General features: G+C 38.2%; 1 protein-coding gene across 2 annotated transcripts in view; it reads right to left on the reverse strand.

Annotated features, from left to right (window-relative positions):
- The window catches only part of SLC9A6 (solute carrier family 9 member A6), a 49,554-nt gene that overhangs the window by 12,685 nt on the left and 16,009 nt on the right, over nucleotides 1-20,860 (reverse strand). For both annotated transcript variants that reach the window (XM_039875012.1, XM_039875017.1), the window contains 7 exons: nucleotides 16,193-16,334; nucleotides 14,585-14,690; nucleotides 14,206-14,294; nucleotides 11,410-11,523; nucleotides 8,148-8,259; nucleotides 7,091-7,244; nucleotides 1,666-1,696 (listed from right to left, as the gene is read on the reverse strand). In XM_039875012.1, the coding sequence (XP_039730946.1) occupies nucleotides 1,666-1,696; nucleotides 7,091-7,244; nucleotides 8,148-8,259; nucleotides 11,410-11,523; nucleotides 14,206-14,294; nucleotides 14,585-14,690; nucleotides 16,193-16,334 (748 nt within the window). The remainder of the gene's footprint in view (nucleotides 1-1,665; nucleotides 1,697-7,090; nucleotides 7,245-8,147; nucleotides 8,260-11,409; nucleotides 11,524-14,205; nucleotides 14,295-14,584; nucleotides 14,691-16,192; nucleotides 16,335-20,860) is intronic.

Below are 20,860 nucleotides of genomic sequence, written 5' to 3' on the forward strand. Positions count from 1 at the left end.
CTGGGCAAGTTCTCTTCCCTCTGTGGCCTGAATTTCTTCATGCAATGTGAGGGTTGGAGAATCTTGAAGGCCGTTTCTAGCACATATGTTCTATTGTTCCACGGTTTTCGTAGAGCAGAGAATTTAGATTCTGGGTTTTGGTTCCTTCCTACCCTTCATGATCCTCAAAATAAATGAATCTTCCTTTCAACATGTATACACAATATAAAAATATTTGAGAACACTGAATGCGCTTACAAATGCCCTCCAGAACACCAGTATTTCCTTTTACATCAGTAGGTATATGTGTCTCATTTTTTAAAGAACAATTACTCTATAAATCTCATGATCTCCTCATTGCATAAACAGCTGTACACCCAATCCCCCCATACTCTGTACTTACTATACTACTCCTCTGTGCTTCCCAGTGGTCACACAAAACATTGAATAAGCAATATAACAAACCAAGGCATCCATAGGGCTTTGAAGGCAAGGGAGAAATGGTATTTTTTCTGTATGTCACAGGTTGTACTCACCAACCTGGCTCTCTCCCTGTCACTTCATTTCCATTTCTCCTCTGTGATGATAGAGGTGACATAATAGGTGGAGAGTTATGAGATAGTGATCAAGCATTTGTCTGCTGAGCTATATGACAATTTTATTCTTGTTTGGACATGGGGTAGAAGCACTGAGGAGCTATTACCCGCCTGGCCAGCAGCTCAGCATCATGGGAATTTATCCAGCCTGGTTTGTTCAGGTATTTCAAGCCCATGGAATTAAACTTTAAGGTCTGACCACAAAAGAGGCAAGTACTTATTATATCACATACACGTTCATCACTCAACAGCTAACAAAATTAACATTTAGGAAATGAATCTGCTGTATGTTTTTTTGAACCACACCCTGAAGACAAATAGACCTGTGCTTGTTTCAAACAAGAAAAAGAATTGTTTTGAAAGAGATGCTTTCCATCTTCCAAAACCTAATTCTGTGATTTCCCATCTAATGTCTAAGAAAGAGTCATGTATTCAGTAGTGCTCAGAAACCATTAAAAAGCAGATGGAAAATACCAGAAAAGAGTGGTCAGTCTAGAGAAGGCACTGTGTTACACTGCAGTCAATCTACCAGATTCAGGTGCAGAGGAACAACTGAGAAAGTGACACATGGAAGCAGGCATGGAAATGTGGGCAAGGCTGAGGCACAAGGTAAGAAAGTCCATTCTCCTGAACAGGCAGGGAAGACTGGCTGAAGATTCCAAAGCTTCAAGGCAGCTCTCAAGGGCAGCTGCTGGTCATCCAATTTGAAAGTTACACAGGAAGAGCAGCTGGAGTGGGGCTTACATCAGAGACAAGTCTTCATGCGCAAACCAAAATGGAAAAAGGCTCCCTGTGCCAGAGCAGTCACTTGCAAATCCAGGAGCGCTTATGGGACAGCTCTGCTCTGTAGCCAAAGCCCAGGTTGGCCCACAGATATGAGAGCTGTCACCCTTGATGACTACATGCTGTCTAAAATTCGGTTTTGTCTTTATTGCGCAGTGAAAAAAGCCAGGAATGATGCTAGTTAAAAGCTGATGCAAACAGAAGAGGATCTAGATAGTGGTGGCATGAAGTCTATGGCAGACTGTTTTCTTTTCAAACAACTGCACATTCGACAGAAATGCCAAGGACAACACAAACGCATATTTACCAAATGTTCTTGGTCTGAATCAACACCAACCCTAAAGGAGAAACACAAAAGGCAAATAAGATCTTGAAGCCAAAAAAAGTCTATCCACATATGTATGTAGTCAGGCAGCTACTTTTTTCAAAACAGAAGCTATGGAATGGTTAATGTTTTCTTGCTTCTCTCTGGTTGTTGATATAAATTTTTGGCTCCTGCCACTTTCTTTAGCAACAGCTTGGATCCTCAGGCAAGCAGTGTCTACTAATGATTCTCTTTCTGCAATCTCACTTACCAGTTTCAGCAAAATAACATTTGCTCCTCTGAATATAAGTCCACTGTAAGCAGAGTCTGGGAAAGCAGCATTGCCCGTTACTGAATAAGAACTACTGGGTAGTTACAAAACAAGGCTGGCACAATGCAGTTCCAGGAGGGAGTTGCATGTTTTCGGACCTCTCCGCTCTCATGGTAACATTCTGTTGTGATGACTGAAGAGAGGGTCCAATTACAGCTTTTTTTTTTCATAGGCTATGGATAGACATTATTAGCCTTGGTTCTTCGTAATTCTTTTTCATCTGCTTAGAATTCCTGCTTTCCATATCCCAGGGAACAGCTTCATTATGAAGTTCTCTTTGACTCCTTTCTACCTTCTCAACATGAGCACTCACTAACTCTGTTAATTCTTTCTCTAATCTGTCTCTCAGGTCTTCTCTCCTTTCCATTCTAATTACTCAAGCTCAGGCCTCGTTCTGACTCTTGGTGTCTGTAGAAACTGGATGTAAGGTTTTCCAGATGCCAAGTTCTCTCCTAGATTTAGCTGCCTGAAGCACAGCACTCACTGGTTATCCCCATGATGAGACTTTAAGAGCAGCTTATAACCCAGAGGGTCAAGTCTGTGTGGCATTCAATACTCCCTACAAGTTAGTACCCCTCCACTCCAAACTACCTTTCCCCTCATTCTATTCTACACACCCTCTCTTCGCCATACCTGACTACTCCTCTCCCAAATCCCTGTCCTCTCCCGTGCCTCCATGCCTTTGCTTGTGTTGTTCCTTCTATCTCAAATGCACTGTCCCTTCAAAAAACAAAATGCACTCTCTCACTTTTTTCTACTCCTTTTTTGAGTTCCAAGTGAGCCATTCTATGACCCTCTGAAGCAGAATCATTTTTTCCTTTGTCCTTTTACAGCACTTTCTAGATTCCTCTATTATAATACTTGGAACAGTAGAGTATAGTTATTTACCTGTCAGTCTCCCCAAATAGACTGTGAGCGTGAGGGTAAAGGCCATGTCTCAATTCACCTCTGTATTCCTAATGCTACACTCTGGGGATACGGAGGTGAATTGAGACATGGCCTTTACCCTGACACACAATAGGTGCTCAAATATTTATCGATTAAGGTCACTACTACAGACAACACAGAAAAAACAGCAGTGTGAAATGCTGTAGCAGTAGCATCTCAGAATACGAGTAACACTGAAGGGAGGAAAATGATGCAAGACCTCATCTGGAAGGCAAGTGAATCACTGTCAAGTACTTAAAAACAGATGGCTATGACTAGATTCTTAATTTCAAGAAAAGCTCAGTTCTTCTTTGTTAAAATGGCCAGAAGCTGTTCAATATCTTCTTAGCCACATGAAACTCTAACCACATTTGTGCATCTAAAGTGACACCTAGTGGTCTTACGGAGAGCACGTTTGTAATACTTAGAACATTTTCAGAAGCCAATTAGATGTAATGAACATTTGGAGAGCACTTATTATCTTCCAGGCACTGCACTAGGCACAAGGCATAGACATGAATTAGACACAACCCTTGCCCTTGAGGAGTTCTCAGACTCCTGGGGGAGACAGACACAACTAGAGCATAATCCCCAACGGCTTTGCAGTCTAGAAGAGCTGGGTTCCAACCTGGCCACAGTTCCTTTCTAGTTGTGTGAACTTAGTCAAGTTACATAGCCCGATGAACTGTGATTTTATCACTTGAAAAACAGGGATTATACCACCACAGAGTTCCTGCAAGGATTAAATGAGAAAAATGTATCTAAAGATTTAAAAAGAATATCTGATACATCATTAAGTAGCTCTTATAACAATATTATTATTACAAGTCTGATTGAAGTAAGCGCTGTAATAGAGATACTCAATGTTAAGTAAATGGAAGAGTGGTTCTGATACAAAAGAAGAGGAGAAAAAGGAGGAGGCACTTGAGCTGTGTCATTTCGTGGGAGTGAAAGAGAATTCCAGGCAAGGAACAGTAGGAGCAAAGGCTCAGAGACAGAGAAGTGCAAAGTACATGTGGTAAATAACAGGGAGCCAAATGTGACTGTCACAAATTATGAAAGGACGCAGGGACAGCTAGCTGGCTCTAACTCACTGAGGATCCATTGTCCACACAGCAGCTGGAATGCCGCTTTTACCCTGCTAAACAGATCATGTCACTCCCTGCTTTAAAATACTACAAGATTTCCAATTGGATTTTAAAATCTAAACTCCTTACCATGTCCTACAAGACCGGAAAGCAGGGGTCCAAAAACTATGGCCCACAGGCCGCATCCGGTGCACCTCCTGTTGTTGTTGTTGTTGTTTTTTAATGCAGTCTTGCTGGAACACAGCCACACCAACTGATTCATACACTGTCTGTGGGGCTTCACAATAGAGTTGAGTAGCTAAGACAGAGACCATTATGGCCTGCAAGGCCTAAAATATTTACTCTCTGGCCCTTTATAGGATGTTTTTTGCCAACCCCTGCCACTATAGGATTTTGCTCACCTCATTTACTACCTACCCTTCAATCGCTATACTTCTGCTATGAGGACTTTTTTTTTTCTGTTCATTCAACGGGCCAAGTTTGTTCCTGCCTCAGGGCCTTTGCACTTGCTTTCCCCTCTGCCTGGATTGCTCTTCTTCCTGCTCACAGTTTAATTGGCAATACCTGTACTTCAGGTAAACTGAGCTTAAATGTAACCTAAGAGAGACCTTTCCTGACCATTGCCTATAAAATATACTTGATCCCCAGTCACTGTCACAACATTTTGTCATCATAGCATTTAATATCATCTAAAATTTTCATTTTCATTTGTTTACTAGTTTATTGTCCATCTTCTCCCACTAAAGAATAGACTTTATGAGACCAGGGACCTTTTCTATCTGATTACTACCACCGTACCTCTCTAGAGCAGGGTCTCAACATTCATATTACTGACATTTTGACCCTGATCACTCTGCTGTGGGGGGCTGCTCTGTGCACAGTAGGGTGTTTAGCAGCACCCTTGGCTTCTACCAACTAGATACCAGTAACAGCCTCCTATCTTTGATTGTGACAATCAAAAATGTCTCCAGACATTGCCAAATATCCCTTGGGGGGTGGCAAAATCATCCCTAGTTGATAACTACTAAGTTAGAGCTTAAAACAGTGCCCGGCACATGGTTGGTGCTCAATCAGTATTTATCGAATGAATGACGAAAAGGCACATTTGCAATGCTGTCTAAGAGCTTTACAGACATTAGCTCACTGAATCCTTACAACAACCCTAGGAGGTGGGTACTACCACACACACATTACAAATGAGGCAACTGAGGCTTAAAAAAGGGCTTGCTCAAGATCACAGAGTTAGTAAAGGAAGGGGCAAGAACTCAAAGTGAAGTCTACGCCTACATTAATCTTAAACTTAAGGACTTATCGGCATCCTCAAAACTGTACTAGACAAATTTGGGGGGGAAGGAAGAGAAACTAAGTATACAAAGCTCTAGTGAGAGGGCTGACCCCCCCAACAACAACAACAAGTAATCTAAGACTGGCACCAAGTAATGTATACAAAGGTGAGAGGCAAACTATGCTACAGGACGGAAAGATGGGGCCAAAAGAGCTTGCTAAGTTGGTAAGGTGGATTCAACTTTATGTAAGTAGGGGGTTTTTGTGAGGTTTTATTTTGTGGGGGGAGTAAGTGTGGGTATTTTGTTTGGTTTGAGTGGAGGGCAGTTACGGCAGGGAACTGGTTCTATTTAAACACTGAGACTCCGCTAGGATTACTATTTTTCCTAAATTATCTTACATTTAATTTAGTTTTTCTTAGTAGAATAAGGAAGAGTCTTCATTTGCAAGCTCTTGAGAAAAGGAAGGAGTTTAACCCTTCTAAAATTTACCACCCTCATTTCTTGATGAGGCTTCTCTGTCCACTATTTAATTGTCTATATGACCTTGAACAACATCGCAATTTTTTAAGCCTCTATTTTCTCACTTGTAAAATGGAGCTATTGTGACTAGATAAATGTGTAAAATGCACTTAGCACAATGCCCAGCACATAGTAGGTGCTCAACAAATGCCAGGTCCTCCCTGAAGTAATAATCATGGTTATACAAATTACACAATATATTTTTTAGTGTATTTTCAATTATATACTATAACAACACAGAAACTGTGAGAAAGGGATTTGAATAGTAAAGAGAAAAAAGACAATAACAACAACATTTGAAGTGTTATTTAGGGCTGGCTGGTCTTTAGAAAAAGAAAGGCATAATAGAATGAAAAAATGGAGAACAGAATCTATAAAATGTGAAATACTGTTTTCTCTAATGAACCCTACACATTCTGGAAGCTCAGTAGCTCTTGAGGTCAATGACATTTCAGCCAAACACAGAACTAAAATCTACAAAGGCTTTTGCAACATAGTCTACTGTATCTATGTAAACGATGCAGAACTCTTGAGATACAAGGGAACTTTCCAACTGAATACATTAACTAGTGTGCACTGAGGAATGTGACCTTACAATCTCAACCTTGGATTGTCAGGGTAGAAACCATGGTGATCACAAAGATGAGAAAGAATGATAATATCTAGTATTTATTAGGGTTGGGATAAACTAGATTGTCTCATAGGCTTCAGATAGAAGAAAATTTTTAATCCTATCTGGTGATACAGATCAAGAGCCTTAGTTATATGCATATCCTTTGACCAAGGAATTCCACTTGTAGGAATGTAAGGAAATAATCAAATAAATGCACATGTTGTATGAAAGTACGAATGTTCACATTGTTAATGGCAATAGTAACAACAAAATCCTAGAAACAATACAAAAGTCCAACAGTAGGAATTTGGTTAAATAAATCATAATACATCCATCCATTACAACAATGATATTTACCAACAGAGGTGCCTATTCTATATTATATTTAAAAAGTCAGTTTATAAGTGTGCCTATAGTGTTGTCCCCTTTTGTTAAAAATATATCACATACAGCAAGAGGTCTGGAAAGACATCCCTCAAAGTATTAACAGCATTTTTTAAAATTTTATTTGGCATAGTTTCCATTTTTCTGTACTACATGTTATATACTTTTTAAAAGGAAAAATGAAACATATTAGTTAAAACTTAAAACTTCCTCATGACTAACAGAAAAATAACCTGAATTATAATTTAATACGAAAATGAGGTCCCCAGTCACTACTTACCTTATATGCAAGCACGACAGCATGGCAGTGGTGCCACCACCAAACACCCACACAGTAAAAAACACAATCAGCAGTGTGGTGCTAAACATCATTTGCCGCGCATAAGTGGCAGTATCTCGAATGGCCAAGGCAAATGCCATTGCACCACGAAGGCCTAAAAGGGAACGGAAGAGATATTTCTTCAATTACTCATTATCGAGGTGAGCTTCATAAATTCAGAGAAATAAGGCACATTCTAAAAACTTAGAACCATGTGAACAAATACGTTACATTAACATACACAAGTATATACAACTAAATAGAAAGAGAACTAGCACATAATAATGACGTGCACTGATTATTTAACAATATTTTATTTTTAAATTTACTTACAGTCAGAGTCATTGTTCTTGGTGTACAGTTCCATGAGTCTTGACAGATGCATAGAGGTGTGTGACCACTACCACAACCAAGACACAGAATAGTTTCCTTTGCGTGACCTCTTTTTAGTCCAACCTCTCCGTCACCCTGCCAAAACGCTAGCAACCACTAATCTATTCTCCACTGTGATGCTTTTATCTTTTGGAGAATGTCATATAAATGGAGTCATAGTATGTGACCTTTCATTCAGCACAATGCCTCTGAGTTTCATCCATGTTGTATGTATCGACAATTTGTTCTTTTTAGTGCTAAGTAGTATTCCACTGGATGTGCCACACTTTGCTTATTCATTCACCCATTGGAACGCAGACAATTGGGCTGTTTCCAGATTTGGGCAATTATGAATAAAATTGCCGTAAACATTCACATACAGGTTTTTGTGTAAAAATGTATTAATCTTTATCTTCTCCACTATATGTGACATATTTCTGAACTGGGAATTTGGAACTGGAACATGAAAAAAATTCCCAGTGAAGGAAATGGGTCACTATAAAAAAAATATTGTATTGGAGGTTGCAACTTTAATGTTTAAGGGAGTCATATATGACCAGCAGCAAATCATTTCCGTTTAAAATGAAGCTGGCATTTGCATTGTGAGTAGTTTCTTGGAGTGGGCAAAGAGGGAATTATAACTTACCAGCAAACATCATCATGTGTTGAAAATTTGATCCAATCTTACTTCTTCTACCCAAATTAAGTAAGAGTGACAAAGGATAAATATTGGCAGCTCTTCCCACAAAAATAGCAATCTAAAATTATCAATAGGTTAAGGATTATCTCTTTTTACTATTAATATTATTTAGACTCTACATTCAAGAGGGTGAAAGATTATCTTAGGAAGCTCAGTTTCTAACACACAGTCTTTTGATCGCACTAACACAGAGCAGTCCAATGGAACTTTCTGCAATGATAGACATGTTCTATGTCTGCACTGTCCAACATGCCGTGCGCCTGAAACGTGGATAGTGTGACTAAGGTACTGAAATTTTAATTTTATTTCATTTAAGTTAATTTAAATTTAAATAATCACAAGTGGTTAGTTGCTACCAAATTGGACAGAGCAGATCTAACATATAGGAAATTCATGAGATGAACAGAAACACTGAAAAGCAGAGCTTCTTTGGTGTAATCTTAAGATTATTACTATAGTAGGCCGACTCAGATTAATTGTCAATGTTGGTAGGAGGAAGAGTAATATTGGCTAAGCTTGGCCTTGCTTCTTCAGAACAAAGAAAAGGGCAGCTCGTGTACACCTAAAACTAATTTGTATAATATTGCATGTCAACTGAAATTGAAAAGTAAAAAGGCCTTTACAAAAAAGAAAAGGACAGCTCAAACACCTCATACCACTGACACTGCTGCTAGTCCCAATGTGTTCCTCCGAGTTTCTAATATTCACTCTGCTTCAAAGGGAAGGCTGAATGGGAATTCAGAATAGTTTTAACTAGAAACCAACTTTAGTGTTTTTTCCCTCCAGTTTGCTGTCTAGAGACTCCTGCTTTACAATTACGATTTTTATTTCAAGGTTTATAATATAGCCTCCACCCCATTTTCTGAAAGGAACACCAAGGAAAAGCTAAGATTAACAACAAAACAAGGTGAAAACAGGGCTGACCTAAGTACGTTTGGAAATGGGTGGAGTCTGTAAGACTAAAGCAAAAGGATCTGTATGTAAGAATATGCCCATCAATAAATTTCTTTCTTGTTTAAACCTTGGTTAATTTGGGTCTTTGTCACATGAAACCAAACCTATATCCTAACTAATACAGTCAGCAAGAGAACAACTCTCCCTGGTAAGGGTCAATTATCAGGGTAGGATTTTGTATCGAGGAACTTCACCTAACAGACTCAGAAACCTAGGCAGAATTTTTTGCCTTGTTTCTGTTTAACTATAGTGGCTCAGGCCACTTGACTGCTCCAAAATTTCTCAAAGACTAGCAGGATATGAAGTTACCAATCTCATGGGAGTCTTCCAGCTGAAGTTCTTCTCTTATTAATGGGGTTTTATCTTTTTTGGCCTGAAGTTCATTCCCAGAAGATTAAGACTCTGCAGAATGGCATTTCAGTAATAACTCACTTTCTAACAGAGATTCTACTTAGAGTTTTAATTTAAAAAAATATTTCTACCAATCTATTTGGCAGAATCTGTGTTCTGAGGTGGTTTATAAAATATCACTAATTCAGACATCCTTCTAACCACAATTGTTCCTTTTTCATGTTTCATGTTCACCTATCCCACTTGGAAAATTCTTCCACCTCACTGGGACCTCCAGTCCAAAGATCCCACTGCTTTTCTTTCTGTCAGTCAGTCAGTCAGTCAGTCCTCTTACTGCTTCTCTTTTCAGCCACATAATGATAATACTCTCTAATATCCGACATTCACTTGCTTCTCTCTGTGCTTTCTTTGCACTCACTTTACAAAACCCCAAACTTAGACCCAACTATCTCTTTTCTCCATGCTTATAGCTAAGTACTCCAGGATAAAGTCATTCAACAGGGCAGAATGATTCTACTTTTAGTATCTATCTCTCAGACTCAAATGGGTCCCTAATACTACTCAGCAATCCTACCGCATTTTTTTTTTTTTGGTCAACTCATTCTCCCAAGTCTCTACAAGAACTATTTCCAAACCTTCTCCTCAAAACTCCTGTCACTTGTGGAAACTAGCCTCCAATATGATCCCCAATGATCCCTGCCTGCAAGTATTTACAACCTTGTGTAATCCCCACTCACACCATACCAGGGTCCATCTGTGTGACCAACAGAATACGGTAGAAGGGATGATGGTACATCACTTCCAAGATGAGGTTATAAAAGGCACTTTGACTTCCATCTTGAGGTTCTCTCAGCTCACTCTCTCTGGAGAAAGCTGTGTTGTGAGCTGCCCCATGGAGAGGTCCATGTGGAGCAGAACTGAAGCCTCTAGCTAACGGCCATGCAAGTGAGCTTGGTCTGGATCCTCCAGCCCCAGTGAAGTCTGTAGAGAGTGCAGTTCCAGCCCAGGGCATGACTGCAACTTCATGACAGATCCTTAAGCCAGAACAGCCCAGCTAAATTGCTGTTGGATTCCTGATTCTCAGAAACTCTGTGAGGTTAAGACCTGACTTGTTATTTCAAGTTGCTAAATTTTAGGGTAATTTGTTACATAATAGATAACTGATGGGCTATCTGCTCCTACCTTACTTTCAGCAGATAATCTCACCTCCTACTTTACAGATTAAAATAGAGGTTATCAGACAGGAACACCATCTTGCAAATATACTTTCATCTCTGCATAACCTATTCTCTCGTGGAACCATGGTGGAGTTGTGCCTCCTCCTACTGAAGGCCAGTCCCTCCCCACATGCTCTGGATTTCAACTCCTTCTGCCTTCTCATGAGGCTGGCACTATTGATTGCTCCCTTTCATGTACTCAGCTTCTCCCTTTGAAATGAATTTTAAAACTCAACGAGAGAGAGCAAGAGAGAGAGAGCATGAGCTTGACTGAGTGAGAGACAGACAGACAGACAGAGAGACAAGGAGACAGAGAGAGAGAAGCAGCCTTCTTCAGCCTTTCCTCAACTGTTGCCTTGTGGCACAGACTGCACTGCTCCCCAGTATCTCCTCTCTTTGTCTTCCCTTTAGCAATAGAGGACAGACAATATTATCTTTTCAGATTGTCAGAATGGTAAGAGACTTTTTTCTGTCATTTCACTCTGTCACTATTATTTGTGTAATAAACAACAAAAAAATGAAAATAGAATAAAATAGAGTAGAAAAAAGTTAAAATACTTACTTGTTATACTAAGAGAAAAAATTTATAAATTTAAATGTACTCTTATAAACCACCCCTCCAGAAAACACATGTAAATCTCAATTTTCAAAAAACTTTTCGAAATAGAACACATAGTAAAGGATACAAATGCTCCTACTACAAATGTTGGATTAAAGACATGGCTCTGAAAGGTGAACAGTGTCAGTCCCATGTAGGAAAAGATGAAATTCTCTGCCAAGAAATTGAGAAGCTCAAACAACTGAAACAAAATTTTAAAAGGTTAGTTCAGTAAATAAATTAAGGTACATGATATGAAAACACGGATATTACTAAGATAATGAGACACTTCAAATATGTACAGTTCAAGTATATCCCCAAAAATATGTGATTCAGAGGGGAGCAAGTGTACAGAAGGCATTTCCAGTCTCACAGAAAAAGCCAGAAACGTTGCCTGTCACTTTCCCCAATGAGCTTCTGTTCTCTAACCCCACATCCAGTCATTCTTATCCTCTTTCTCCAAACTCTGTCAATTTTTCTTTTGGAATGTACCTTGTCCTTGCCACTGCCTTTGTCTACCTTTCATCACTTCCTGCTCATAATGCTACAAAAGGACCCGAACTGGTATCCCTGCCACCCATCTTCTACATCCCCACCCAACAAATCGCTAAATATGAGAGTTTCAAGACACTTTCCTCTTCACAGGCTGTAAGATCCAGTCCAAATTCTTTTACCCTACAGAGTACTTCATGACAACTCTCAATATCGCAGCCTTGCTATGTGATTTCACTTTTTACATGGGTCTTGGCCCTCATTTAGAGAGAAAGGACTTATACGTTGTCTTGTGCTCTGTACCCTCCCCAGCTGTCTGCCCACCCCTCACCCAATCAACATCATGCCTCATCAAGTGTTACTAACAGAGCAAAGATACAAGACTTGCTGAATGAATTCAAGGGCCCCATTACCCACGTCTCTCTGTCCATCAGAGTTATCTACCACTGCTCTGTAACATAAGCCCTCTGCCCTACAAAACCGGGTAGTGGTTAAGTCATGACATGGGCTCAGAAGTCAAAATGCCTTCTCCACTTGCTAGCTGTGTGGCTTTGGACAAGTTAGTTAATGCTCATAAACTGGAGTTGTCTTATTACTGAAAAATGGGAAAAATGAAAATAAGTATATATTTAATTTATTTTAAATGATTTAATATAGTATTATTATTATTTCTTTAATGATAATAACTAAACTCTATCCAGTTTTACTATGTACCTGATACTATGCTAAGGACTTAACTTCCATTATCTCGTTTTAATCTCACAATAATTCTGTGAGGTAGGTCCTATAGAGGAGGTATGTAACTTGTCCTTGGTCTCACAGCCAGCAAGTGGTGGAACCAGGATCTGGAACAATACAGTAAATCCTGAGTCCCTGCTTTAATGCACACCAGCGGTCAGCAAAGTTTCCTGTGAGGGGCCAGAGAGTAAATATTTGAGGCTTTGTGGGCCGCATGGTCCCTGTCACAACCACTCAGCTCTGCCGATATAGTGCAAAAGCAGCCACAGACTATACGTTAAAAAATGAGCGTGGCGGGGGGAAGAGTGTGGCAGTGTGCCAATAAAATTTAATGGACACTGAAATTGGAACTTCATATAACTTTCATATGTCGCAAAATATTCTTCTTTTGATTTGTTTCCAACCGCTTAGAAAACCATCCTTAGCTTGCAAACCTCACAGAGAGGCCTGGCTGACGTCTGCCAACCCCTGCTCTGCAATTCACTGCCTTCCATTCAAGAATGTTAGCTGCCTTTTTATTTCTCCCTTTATCCGTATTGTTTCCCTTAGGCTTTTCTGAATTTTTTTAGCTTTCAAGGCTTACCACTTCCTCTACAATAGTGTTCCACCTCCTCACGCCTCAAACCATTCCCCTCCTTCTCTGACCTCTTGTATGACATATAATCTGAAACACAACTAGGAATTCTATTAGTCTTGTTTTTTTAAATGTATACAATCTTCATATTACCAATAAGACTGGATATTCCTGCCTTTTTACTTTTCATTCTCCATCTGTCTAGAAAAATGCACCCCTCACCAGCTGATTTTCTATATACTTACTGCACTGAATTAATCTGTAAAAGAGATTTGTAACCTTTATGTATATGCTTGGTGGGGAGAGCCTAATATTTTTTGAGGGGTTGGGAAAAAACATCAGTCATATACTAAATTTGAGGCTTCAGAAAAAAGAAGAAAAGAAAAAGTATCTTTGCTCCTGCTTTATCCTTTCCATGCTAATCTTACTGTGTTCTAGTCATAGGCAAAACTTAAAGTTTCTATTTCTCAATGTGATCATAATCAAGTATGTATCAGTTTCTATTCTTGACATCACATATTATTCATATCTTTGTCCCATATACCTCATAAGACTAGAAAACGCTATGCCTATGTCTTTTATAGTTTCCTTCAGGTACTCTGCACAACTGACCATTCAGTGGCCAACCATCAATGTTTTGACATTTCTGGAAACACAACAGTTTTGAAGTGCTTGAAGGAAGACTGAAGGAAGTTAATCTCTGTATCACCCAGCAGTAGATCTAGTTGGATCAGAAGTTAATCTTACCTCTATCACACAGCAATATTTCTAGTCAGACCTTAGTGGGCTTCTACAATATTCCTCTTAAAAGCCATTGTTAGAAAAACAGGAAAGGAAGCTTAACTGACCTCTCACTAGAGCAACATCAATAGTTCCTGGCTATTTGGCTGACCTAACTCTACCCTAATATCTGTCACCCTTCCACCTGCCAATCCCATCTATTTCTGGAGTCAAAAGAAGAGGAGTTGACATGAATAGACATAATTTTGAACAGATCAAGGATTGTTTTTTTCTGTATGAAAAGACCTGTTTTGCTGCAGGAAGGAAAAGTTTATTCACAAACCATAAAGTTTCTCTTACCTGTTTAGTTCTGTGCTGAGACTCCGTGGACAAATTATTGTATGTATAATGGGCCTGTGTGATGCCACAGAACAACACGGCAACCACACCTGTAAAGACAAGTTCCAAGTTCACGTGAAAGGAGAGTTCTCGACTTTTCTACTGAGGTTCTTATTTAACAGAGGTAGATTATATGCTTAGTGTTGACATTTCCAGTTGTGACTTACTTTGTTGAGAGGAACCACTTCCACTGAAAATCCTTTTTACATTCTAAAGTGACAGCATAAATCCTAACCCTAACGAGTGTGTTCGAATACTAGAAGAGTTGGTCCACTTGTAGAAAAAGACTGGCAAAGTCACTCCCTATACAGGTTTACAATCAAAAGGAGGAAATACCTACCTGTGAAACCCCATGCTTCAGCCAAGAGGAAGGTACTCCAGGACATCAAGAAGAATAAGCCTGTCTCCAACAACTGGAACTCCCGTAATTTGGTGAACTTGGTCACGTAAGACCATTAAGGTTGGTAACAAGACCTCAGAGTACAGAAGTATGACAAGGAAAAATAATAGTCGAAGCAAGCCAATCATGAAAGTGAAAAAAGGTGTCTCCAGCCTCTCTAACACAAGGAGGCCCCAGAGTGAAGATACTCTTCAAATGAGCATTTTACTGAGGAGTGAGCAGTCATCCCTTCCATGAGGAAGTCTTACAGCTTAGTCAACCCAATTGTTTTATGGGTATCAATGCCTTGCCAGAAACCATGAAGTAAAGGACAGGAATAACAGATCAGATACATAACATGCCAACTCTGACTATTAATTTGAGACTCAAGGAAAGATAGCTTCCATAATTATAGCAATTTACATTTATTAAAAATGTCATTTTGATGAGATTTTATGATTACTTAATCTTCCAACACTTCTGTGATGCAGGGCATTCCACAATGAGAATCTAAGGCACATCACTCACTTATACTAGTATAAAAAGTATTTGTTAGTTGACAGTGGAAGGTCTTGTGTCAAGCTGCGACATATCTTGAGCTGGAATCTATTTCACTTCAACAAACATGTACTACAACAAAAGTTAATAAGATATACGCCCTGTACGCAAGGAACTTATAATGAGGAAGAGGTACTATCTGTCCCTTTCTTCCTCAGTTCACCTATAAAAAGCCATAAGAATTATTTTTACTGCCCCTTTCTTCCTCAGTTTACCTATAAAAAGCCTTAAGTCTCTTCCAGCACAAAGCTGAAAACTCATAGATTCTTGAAAGAAAAAAAAAATATTTGTTTTATATGAAAGTATCTTAGAAGTTTTAGAGCTGGAAACTCTTTAGAGATCATCCAGTCCCACCTACCTTCCCAGCTGTCCCTACCCTCCACCTTTCTATACCGAGGTCCCATGAGGTGAAGTGTCAATGCTTCTACACCATAAATTCCAGGAAGGCAGACACTATATCTGCCTTTTTATCTTTGATATACTGGCATGTAGCAAGCAATAAAGAAATGTTTTTTGGATGAATACAAGAATGGCTTGCCCAATATTTTGAATAGCAAACTAGTGGCGTACCTAGGACTCTGTAGCAGAAGGAGTAAATCAGTGAGAGCGAGATGAACTCCCATCTATCCTAACCAAGGAACCCTGTCTTGTTCAGTTGGCATCATGGTCATGTTTCCTATTTGTCCTTTTAAACAAAGAGCAAAAAATTGCCAGGCTGAACAGTGGCACAGAACACCCAGAGGCTCTTTAGAATATATCTACCTTTATATTAATTTAATCTACAACCTTAATATTGGCCCCAAAGGGTCATTTTGTCTAATCAGACTTTGTTGTGAAAGTTTGAGGGCATGGAACTCTACGCAAAACAATTAAATTACTTATTGGTAAAGATAATTGCCTAACGTTTTCACACCAAGTAACACAATGGCAACTATGGAACTAGGAGGGACTACGGAACACGACATTCAATTACTTTGTTAGGATAACAAAAAAAGATAAATATAAGGATATTAAAGCTGTCACCACTCCAGTAGCAGCACCCATTGCAAAAGATCCACTGAAGATTCCAAGGAAAATCCCAATAGACTTGAACATGGCCGTGACATCGAAGGTGTGGCTGTTGTCTCCAGCTGGCTGGTATGCCACTATTGAGCTACAAAAAAGAGATTGTTCTTACTTCTAGATACAATTTTTATTTCGAAAACATTATCTAAAAATAATAAAATGAATAAATAAAAACGTTATCTAATATAGAGCTTAAAAGAGGAAATCAGAGGGGGGAAAACATAAAATCTTTGGATCCAAATTGCCAAAGTAAGGAGAAAAGGTTACTAAACACCCTGCAGTGAATCCAGCTAGCAAGAAAACTCGGGTTTTATTAAATGACAGTTTCAAGCAGAACATTTTAAGGTCCATTATATGAAACCGTTTTCCTCCAGCCTTAAGATATTGTGCAATACTATTTTTCTTGGACTCTGTTGAAGACTTACTAGTATTGAATGTCTAAAAGCCCTAATATACTAATGTGAACAAACTAATGAAAAAGTCCATTTATTCCCAGCAGAAGCATAAGAATATAAAGAATATTGTTCAGTATTCAACCTGGTCACATTTCCCACATTTTCTATGTGGGAAAAAAAAAAAAGATGACCGAAGTACCATTTTGAATTTTAGAATTCTAGAATGGGCCAAATATCTAATATCTAATCACTAACTGAAATGGACTTTTATAGGAAAAAGGGTTTGAAAGGCCTTCCAAGGAATTAGAATCCACTCAATGGTACTTTTAGCATACCCAGCTGGATCCTCCACCTCAAGCTTCTGAAAGAAAGTCACTCTTTAAGAGGCCAAGACAGGCAATTACAGGAGATACTCCCCCATCTTGAACTCATAGTCCAAACCTGGTCTAAAATGCTTCTTTGAAAAGTCACCCCAAGAAATAGAAATGGCTGAGAAAATCACTGTTGCCAGCAGGTCTCTGGCAGGAGTGCCTACCATTAATAAATCAGTTCTCATCTCAGTTAATTGAGGTACCAGTGTTTTTATAAAAGTTCCAGACTCAAAGACATCATACAAGTCATGTCAAAGCAAAGAAGGAGAAAAAACACATTCCTAAGAATATAATGAATTCCCCCTGTGGTTACTGCAATGTTTTTCTGGTTCAAGGCGATAACATGGGCTTGTTATACTGCATACACCAAGTTCCTTTCATACCTCCTCAGCTGTTTACAAAAAATCTAAGACCAAACTAAAATTTCCTAATTTTACCTATTTTATTGATATATAGCACTAACACTAATTTCTAGTAATGGCATCTAGAAATTTCTGAGACTCAATCTGAACTGAAAATTTTAAACACTTGCATTTAAATATTCGAAGTGACCAAATCACTTTAGGACCAGTAGATTTGATATTGTTTTAATAAATATGAAATGTCCTTTAATGTCATGCTTTCTTATCTACATACAAAGGGGTCCCACCACCATAAATCAGATCTGACCACATTGTAACATGAAAATATAGTAACTGACTGGAGAAAAGAAAGGATATTGCTATGACAACTTCCTTTCTCTCTAGCGATAGTCTTCAAAATGCTGGAACAAAGTATCTAACACCATGCCTCTTGAGACTGCTTTCCCTGGATTAGTTCATGGAAACTCAAGGTTCACACTAATCATTATTTTATGCTTTAATCACTAAAATGTACGAGAACACATGTAAACCATGGTGGGCTGAGAACAAATGAGAGACTTGTTTTCTTTTTTTAGTCGAATGCTAGCCTCTGGATTGAAATCTTACTTAACTCACCTTTTCCACATCAATCAACATTTTATCTTGAGGAAGCGACATTTTTATGAATACTTTTTTTTTTATTCTGAAAGTAATACAATGTACAATTCAGGGGGATCACCCCACCACTCTACTGCCCGGACAGATATATCTTATTTTCCTTCTCTCTTTCTTTCTCCTCTTTTTGTTACATGCTATTGCATGTTTAGTTGTAATCATAGTGAACATATGGTTTTGAATTCTGCATCTTTGACTGACAATGATGTAAGAAGTATTATAGTCTCACTAACCATGGTTTTTTAAGACTTCAAAAGTGGTCCAAATGGAAATAACATAATTTATTTAACTATTTCCCCACTGTTACACATTTAAAAGTTGCTTCTCAATTTTTTGCTCCTAATCATAACAGTGTGAAAGAACATATTTGTGCTTTTTACAAATTTTGGACTATTTCCTTTGTGCTACATTCTTAGAAAAAGGGTATTACTATTCCTATGGCTCTTTTTACATGTTGCACAACTGCTTTAAAATAGATCTGCATTACATTTTTGGAGGGAAATATGACTAGATCTCTCAAATTTTTAGTGATCATATCCATTGGCCTAGAAATTCTAGTTCTAAAAATAATCATACAGAAATAATTTCGATGATTGTCACGGAGACTTACAAATACACATGTTCAGTGTGGTGCTATTCACAATACAATATTAGAAAAGTGCCAAATATTAATCAATGGGGGGTGACTAGAGAGGTAAATTTATAGTGCATCTGTACAATGGGATAATAGAGGTATTAATATACTACAATGTCTCAGTGAAAACAGCATGTATAGTACTGTGCTTTTTTCTTTGCTTAAAAATTATTGATATATTTATATGTATGTTAATATCCTAAAAGAAAAAGTCTGGATGAAAACTTTAATAGTGGTTATTTCTGAAGAGCTGAAATTTCAGGAATTTCCTATTTCTAAGTCAAAAACTTTGAAATTTTATTGCAAAAACATGAATTTTAATATCATAAATAATGACAAAAGATAAAATACAAAAGAGTACTGGTAATATCAATTTCAATGTTAACACCAATGTATGAGTGATCTCATTTTATGACACCAGGGTTTCTCAATCCTGGAATTATTGATATTTGGAGCTGAATAATTATTTGTTGGATAATGGGTGCTGTCCTGTATTGAAGGATATTTAGCAGCTCCCCTGGCCTCTATGCACTAGATGCCAGTAGCAACCTCCTCCCATTCATGACAACCAAAATGTTCCCAAACATTGCCAAATATCCCCCGGGGGGGGAAGGACAAAATTGTCCCTGGTTAAGAAAGACTACGGTAGACCATTACCAGCAGTAACTACTTTCATTAACAATTTTTTTTTGTTAACTGAATAGGTAAAAATGACCACATATTTTAATATGTAAATCTCTGGTAATGAGTTAAGTTAAACAGTTTGTCTGTGATATTTGAGTATTTCCTCTTTTATAAAAATGTAAATGATCTTGAAAAACATTTTAAACTAGTAGGAATTTCAGTCTCTCCAGGATAATTATGATATATCTATTTGGCAGAATACTATGAAGCTTAAACTTTATCTCTAACTAACTATCTACACTACACTGTATCAGTACATACCAATCTACCTCATACAGCTGTGTATGAGGGAACGAACCAGTTTTCACTCCACTTTCCCCAGATTAAAGTATTAACATTAACAAAAAAAGTACTGCTAATCTAACAGGTCAAAAAACAGAAACAACTTCCAACCTCAATTTTAGGAAAGGTTGCTTTAACCCATTCACTGCCAAACACAAGTCCTTCAGAAAGAGGTGCCCATCACCCCTTTATGCAAGGTTGTTTCTAAAGAATATCCACACTAGAAAATCATCAAATCAACAGAACTCAACACAAAGTAGACTATTTCTATCTAATGTACTTTAAAAGGCAAATGAAAGATGATGATAAACATATCACCGAGCACTCCAGCTAGTAACCTCCCATGGCTGCAACACAATTGGTTTCCCCTTGGCTTCTGAGCAGGAACTCATTTGCTCACCTCCACTAAGATACTTACACAGTTAACAATTTCCTTGATATGATACTTTCCAGACATAGTCCTTCTCACCTCCACCAGAGTTCCACCAAAGTATGTAATGAGTAATCTTGATCTCCTATGAATCTAGAATAGTACTAGTGATGCACTATCCTTAAGAGAATTGAGAAAAGCAGCGCTTGAATCATTCTCTATAAGGCGTATTCTCTCTCACAGAACCCTGTTTGAGAAAGGTGGCAATAGAAGGATGAGCACAGTCCTTTGTGAGAAGCGTTATAGAAAGGGCACTCCTTTTCTAACACATTTACTCTTCACCAGCACTGATATGTACACCCCCAAGCTCAAATTTTTTAATGAGTTATTTTGCTTTTAATATTTATTCAACTGTTCTTCAAGTTGCAGGAAATGTTACTTTACTAAAGGAAAAACTTAGGCACAAGGCACTTCAGTTTAACATAGGGCCAAAACAGATTTTTTCTAACCCTTCATCCATTAGGTCAATGAGAAAGGAACACTTATTAGCAAGATGATTAAGTAGCAGAATAATTATGTAGGATGGAGAACTGATGCTATAAGTAACTGCCTATACCTTACTCTCTTCATCTGGTAGCACTGGTGATCTTAACATTCCTATGTACTGAAAGCTTCAATGATCTTTGTAGCTTCATTTTTTAAATAACACCAAAATTATAACCACACTATGCACTTCTTCCTCCCTCAAGTACTATCAAACTTTTATTTTGCACCTATTGTCATCAAAGGTACATATGTTCAGTATCAATATTAGTTCTAGCCTTTAGGCTTTATTTCTTAAATTAAATGTACATTAGTTTTA

The sequence above is a fragment of the Pteropus medius genome, unplaced genomic scaffold (assembly GCF_902729225.1).
Source record: "Pteropus medius unplaced genomic scaffold, Ma_sr-lr_union100, whole genome shotgun sequence".
NCBI lineage: Eukaryota > Metazoa > Chordata > Mammalia > Chiroptera > Pteropodidae > Pteropus > Pteropus medius.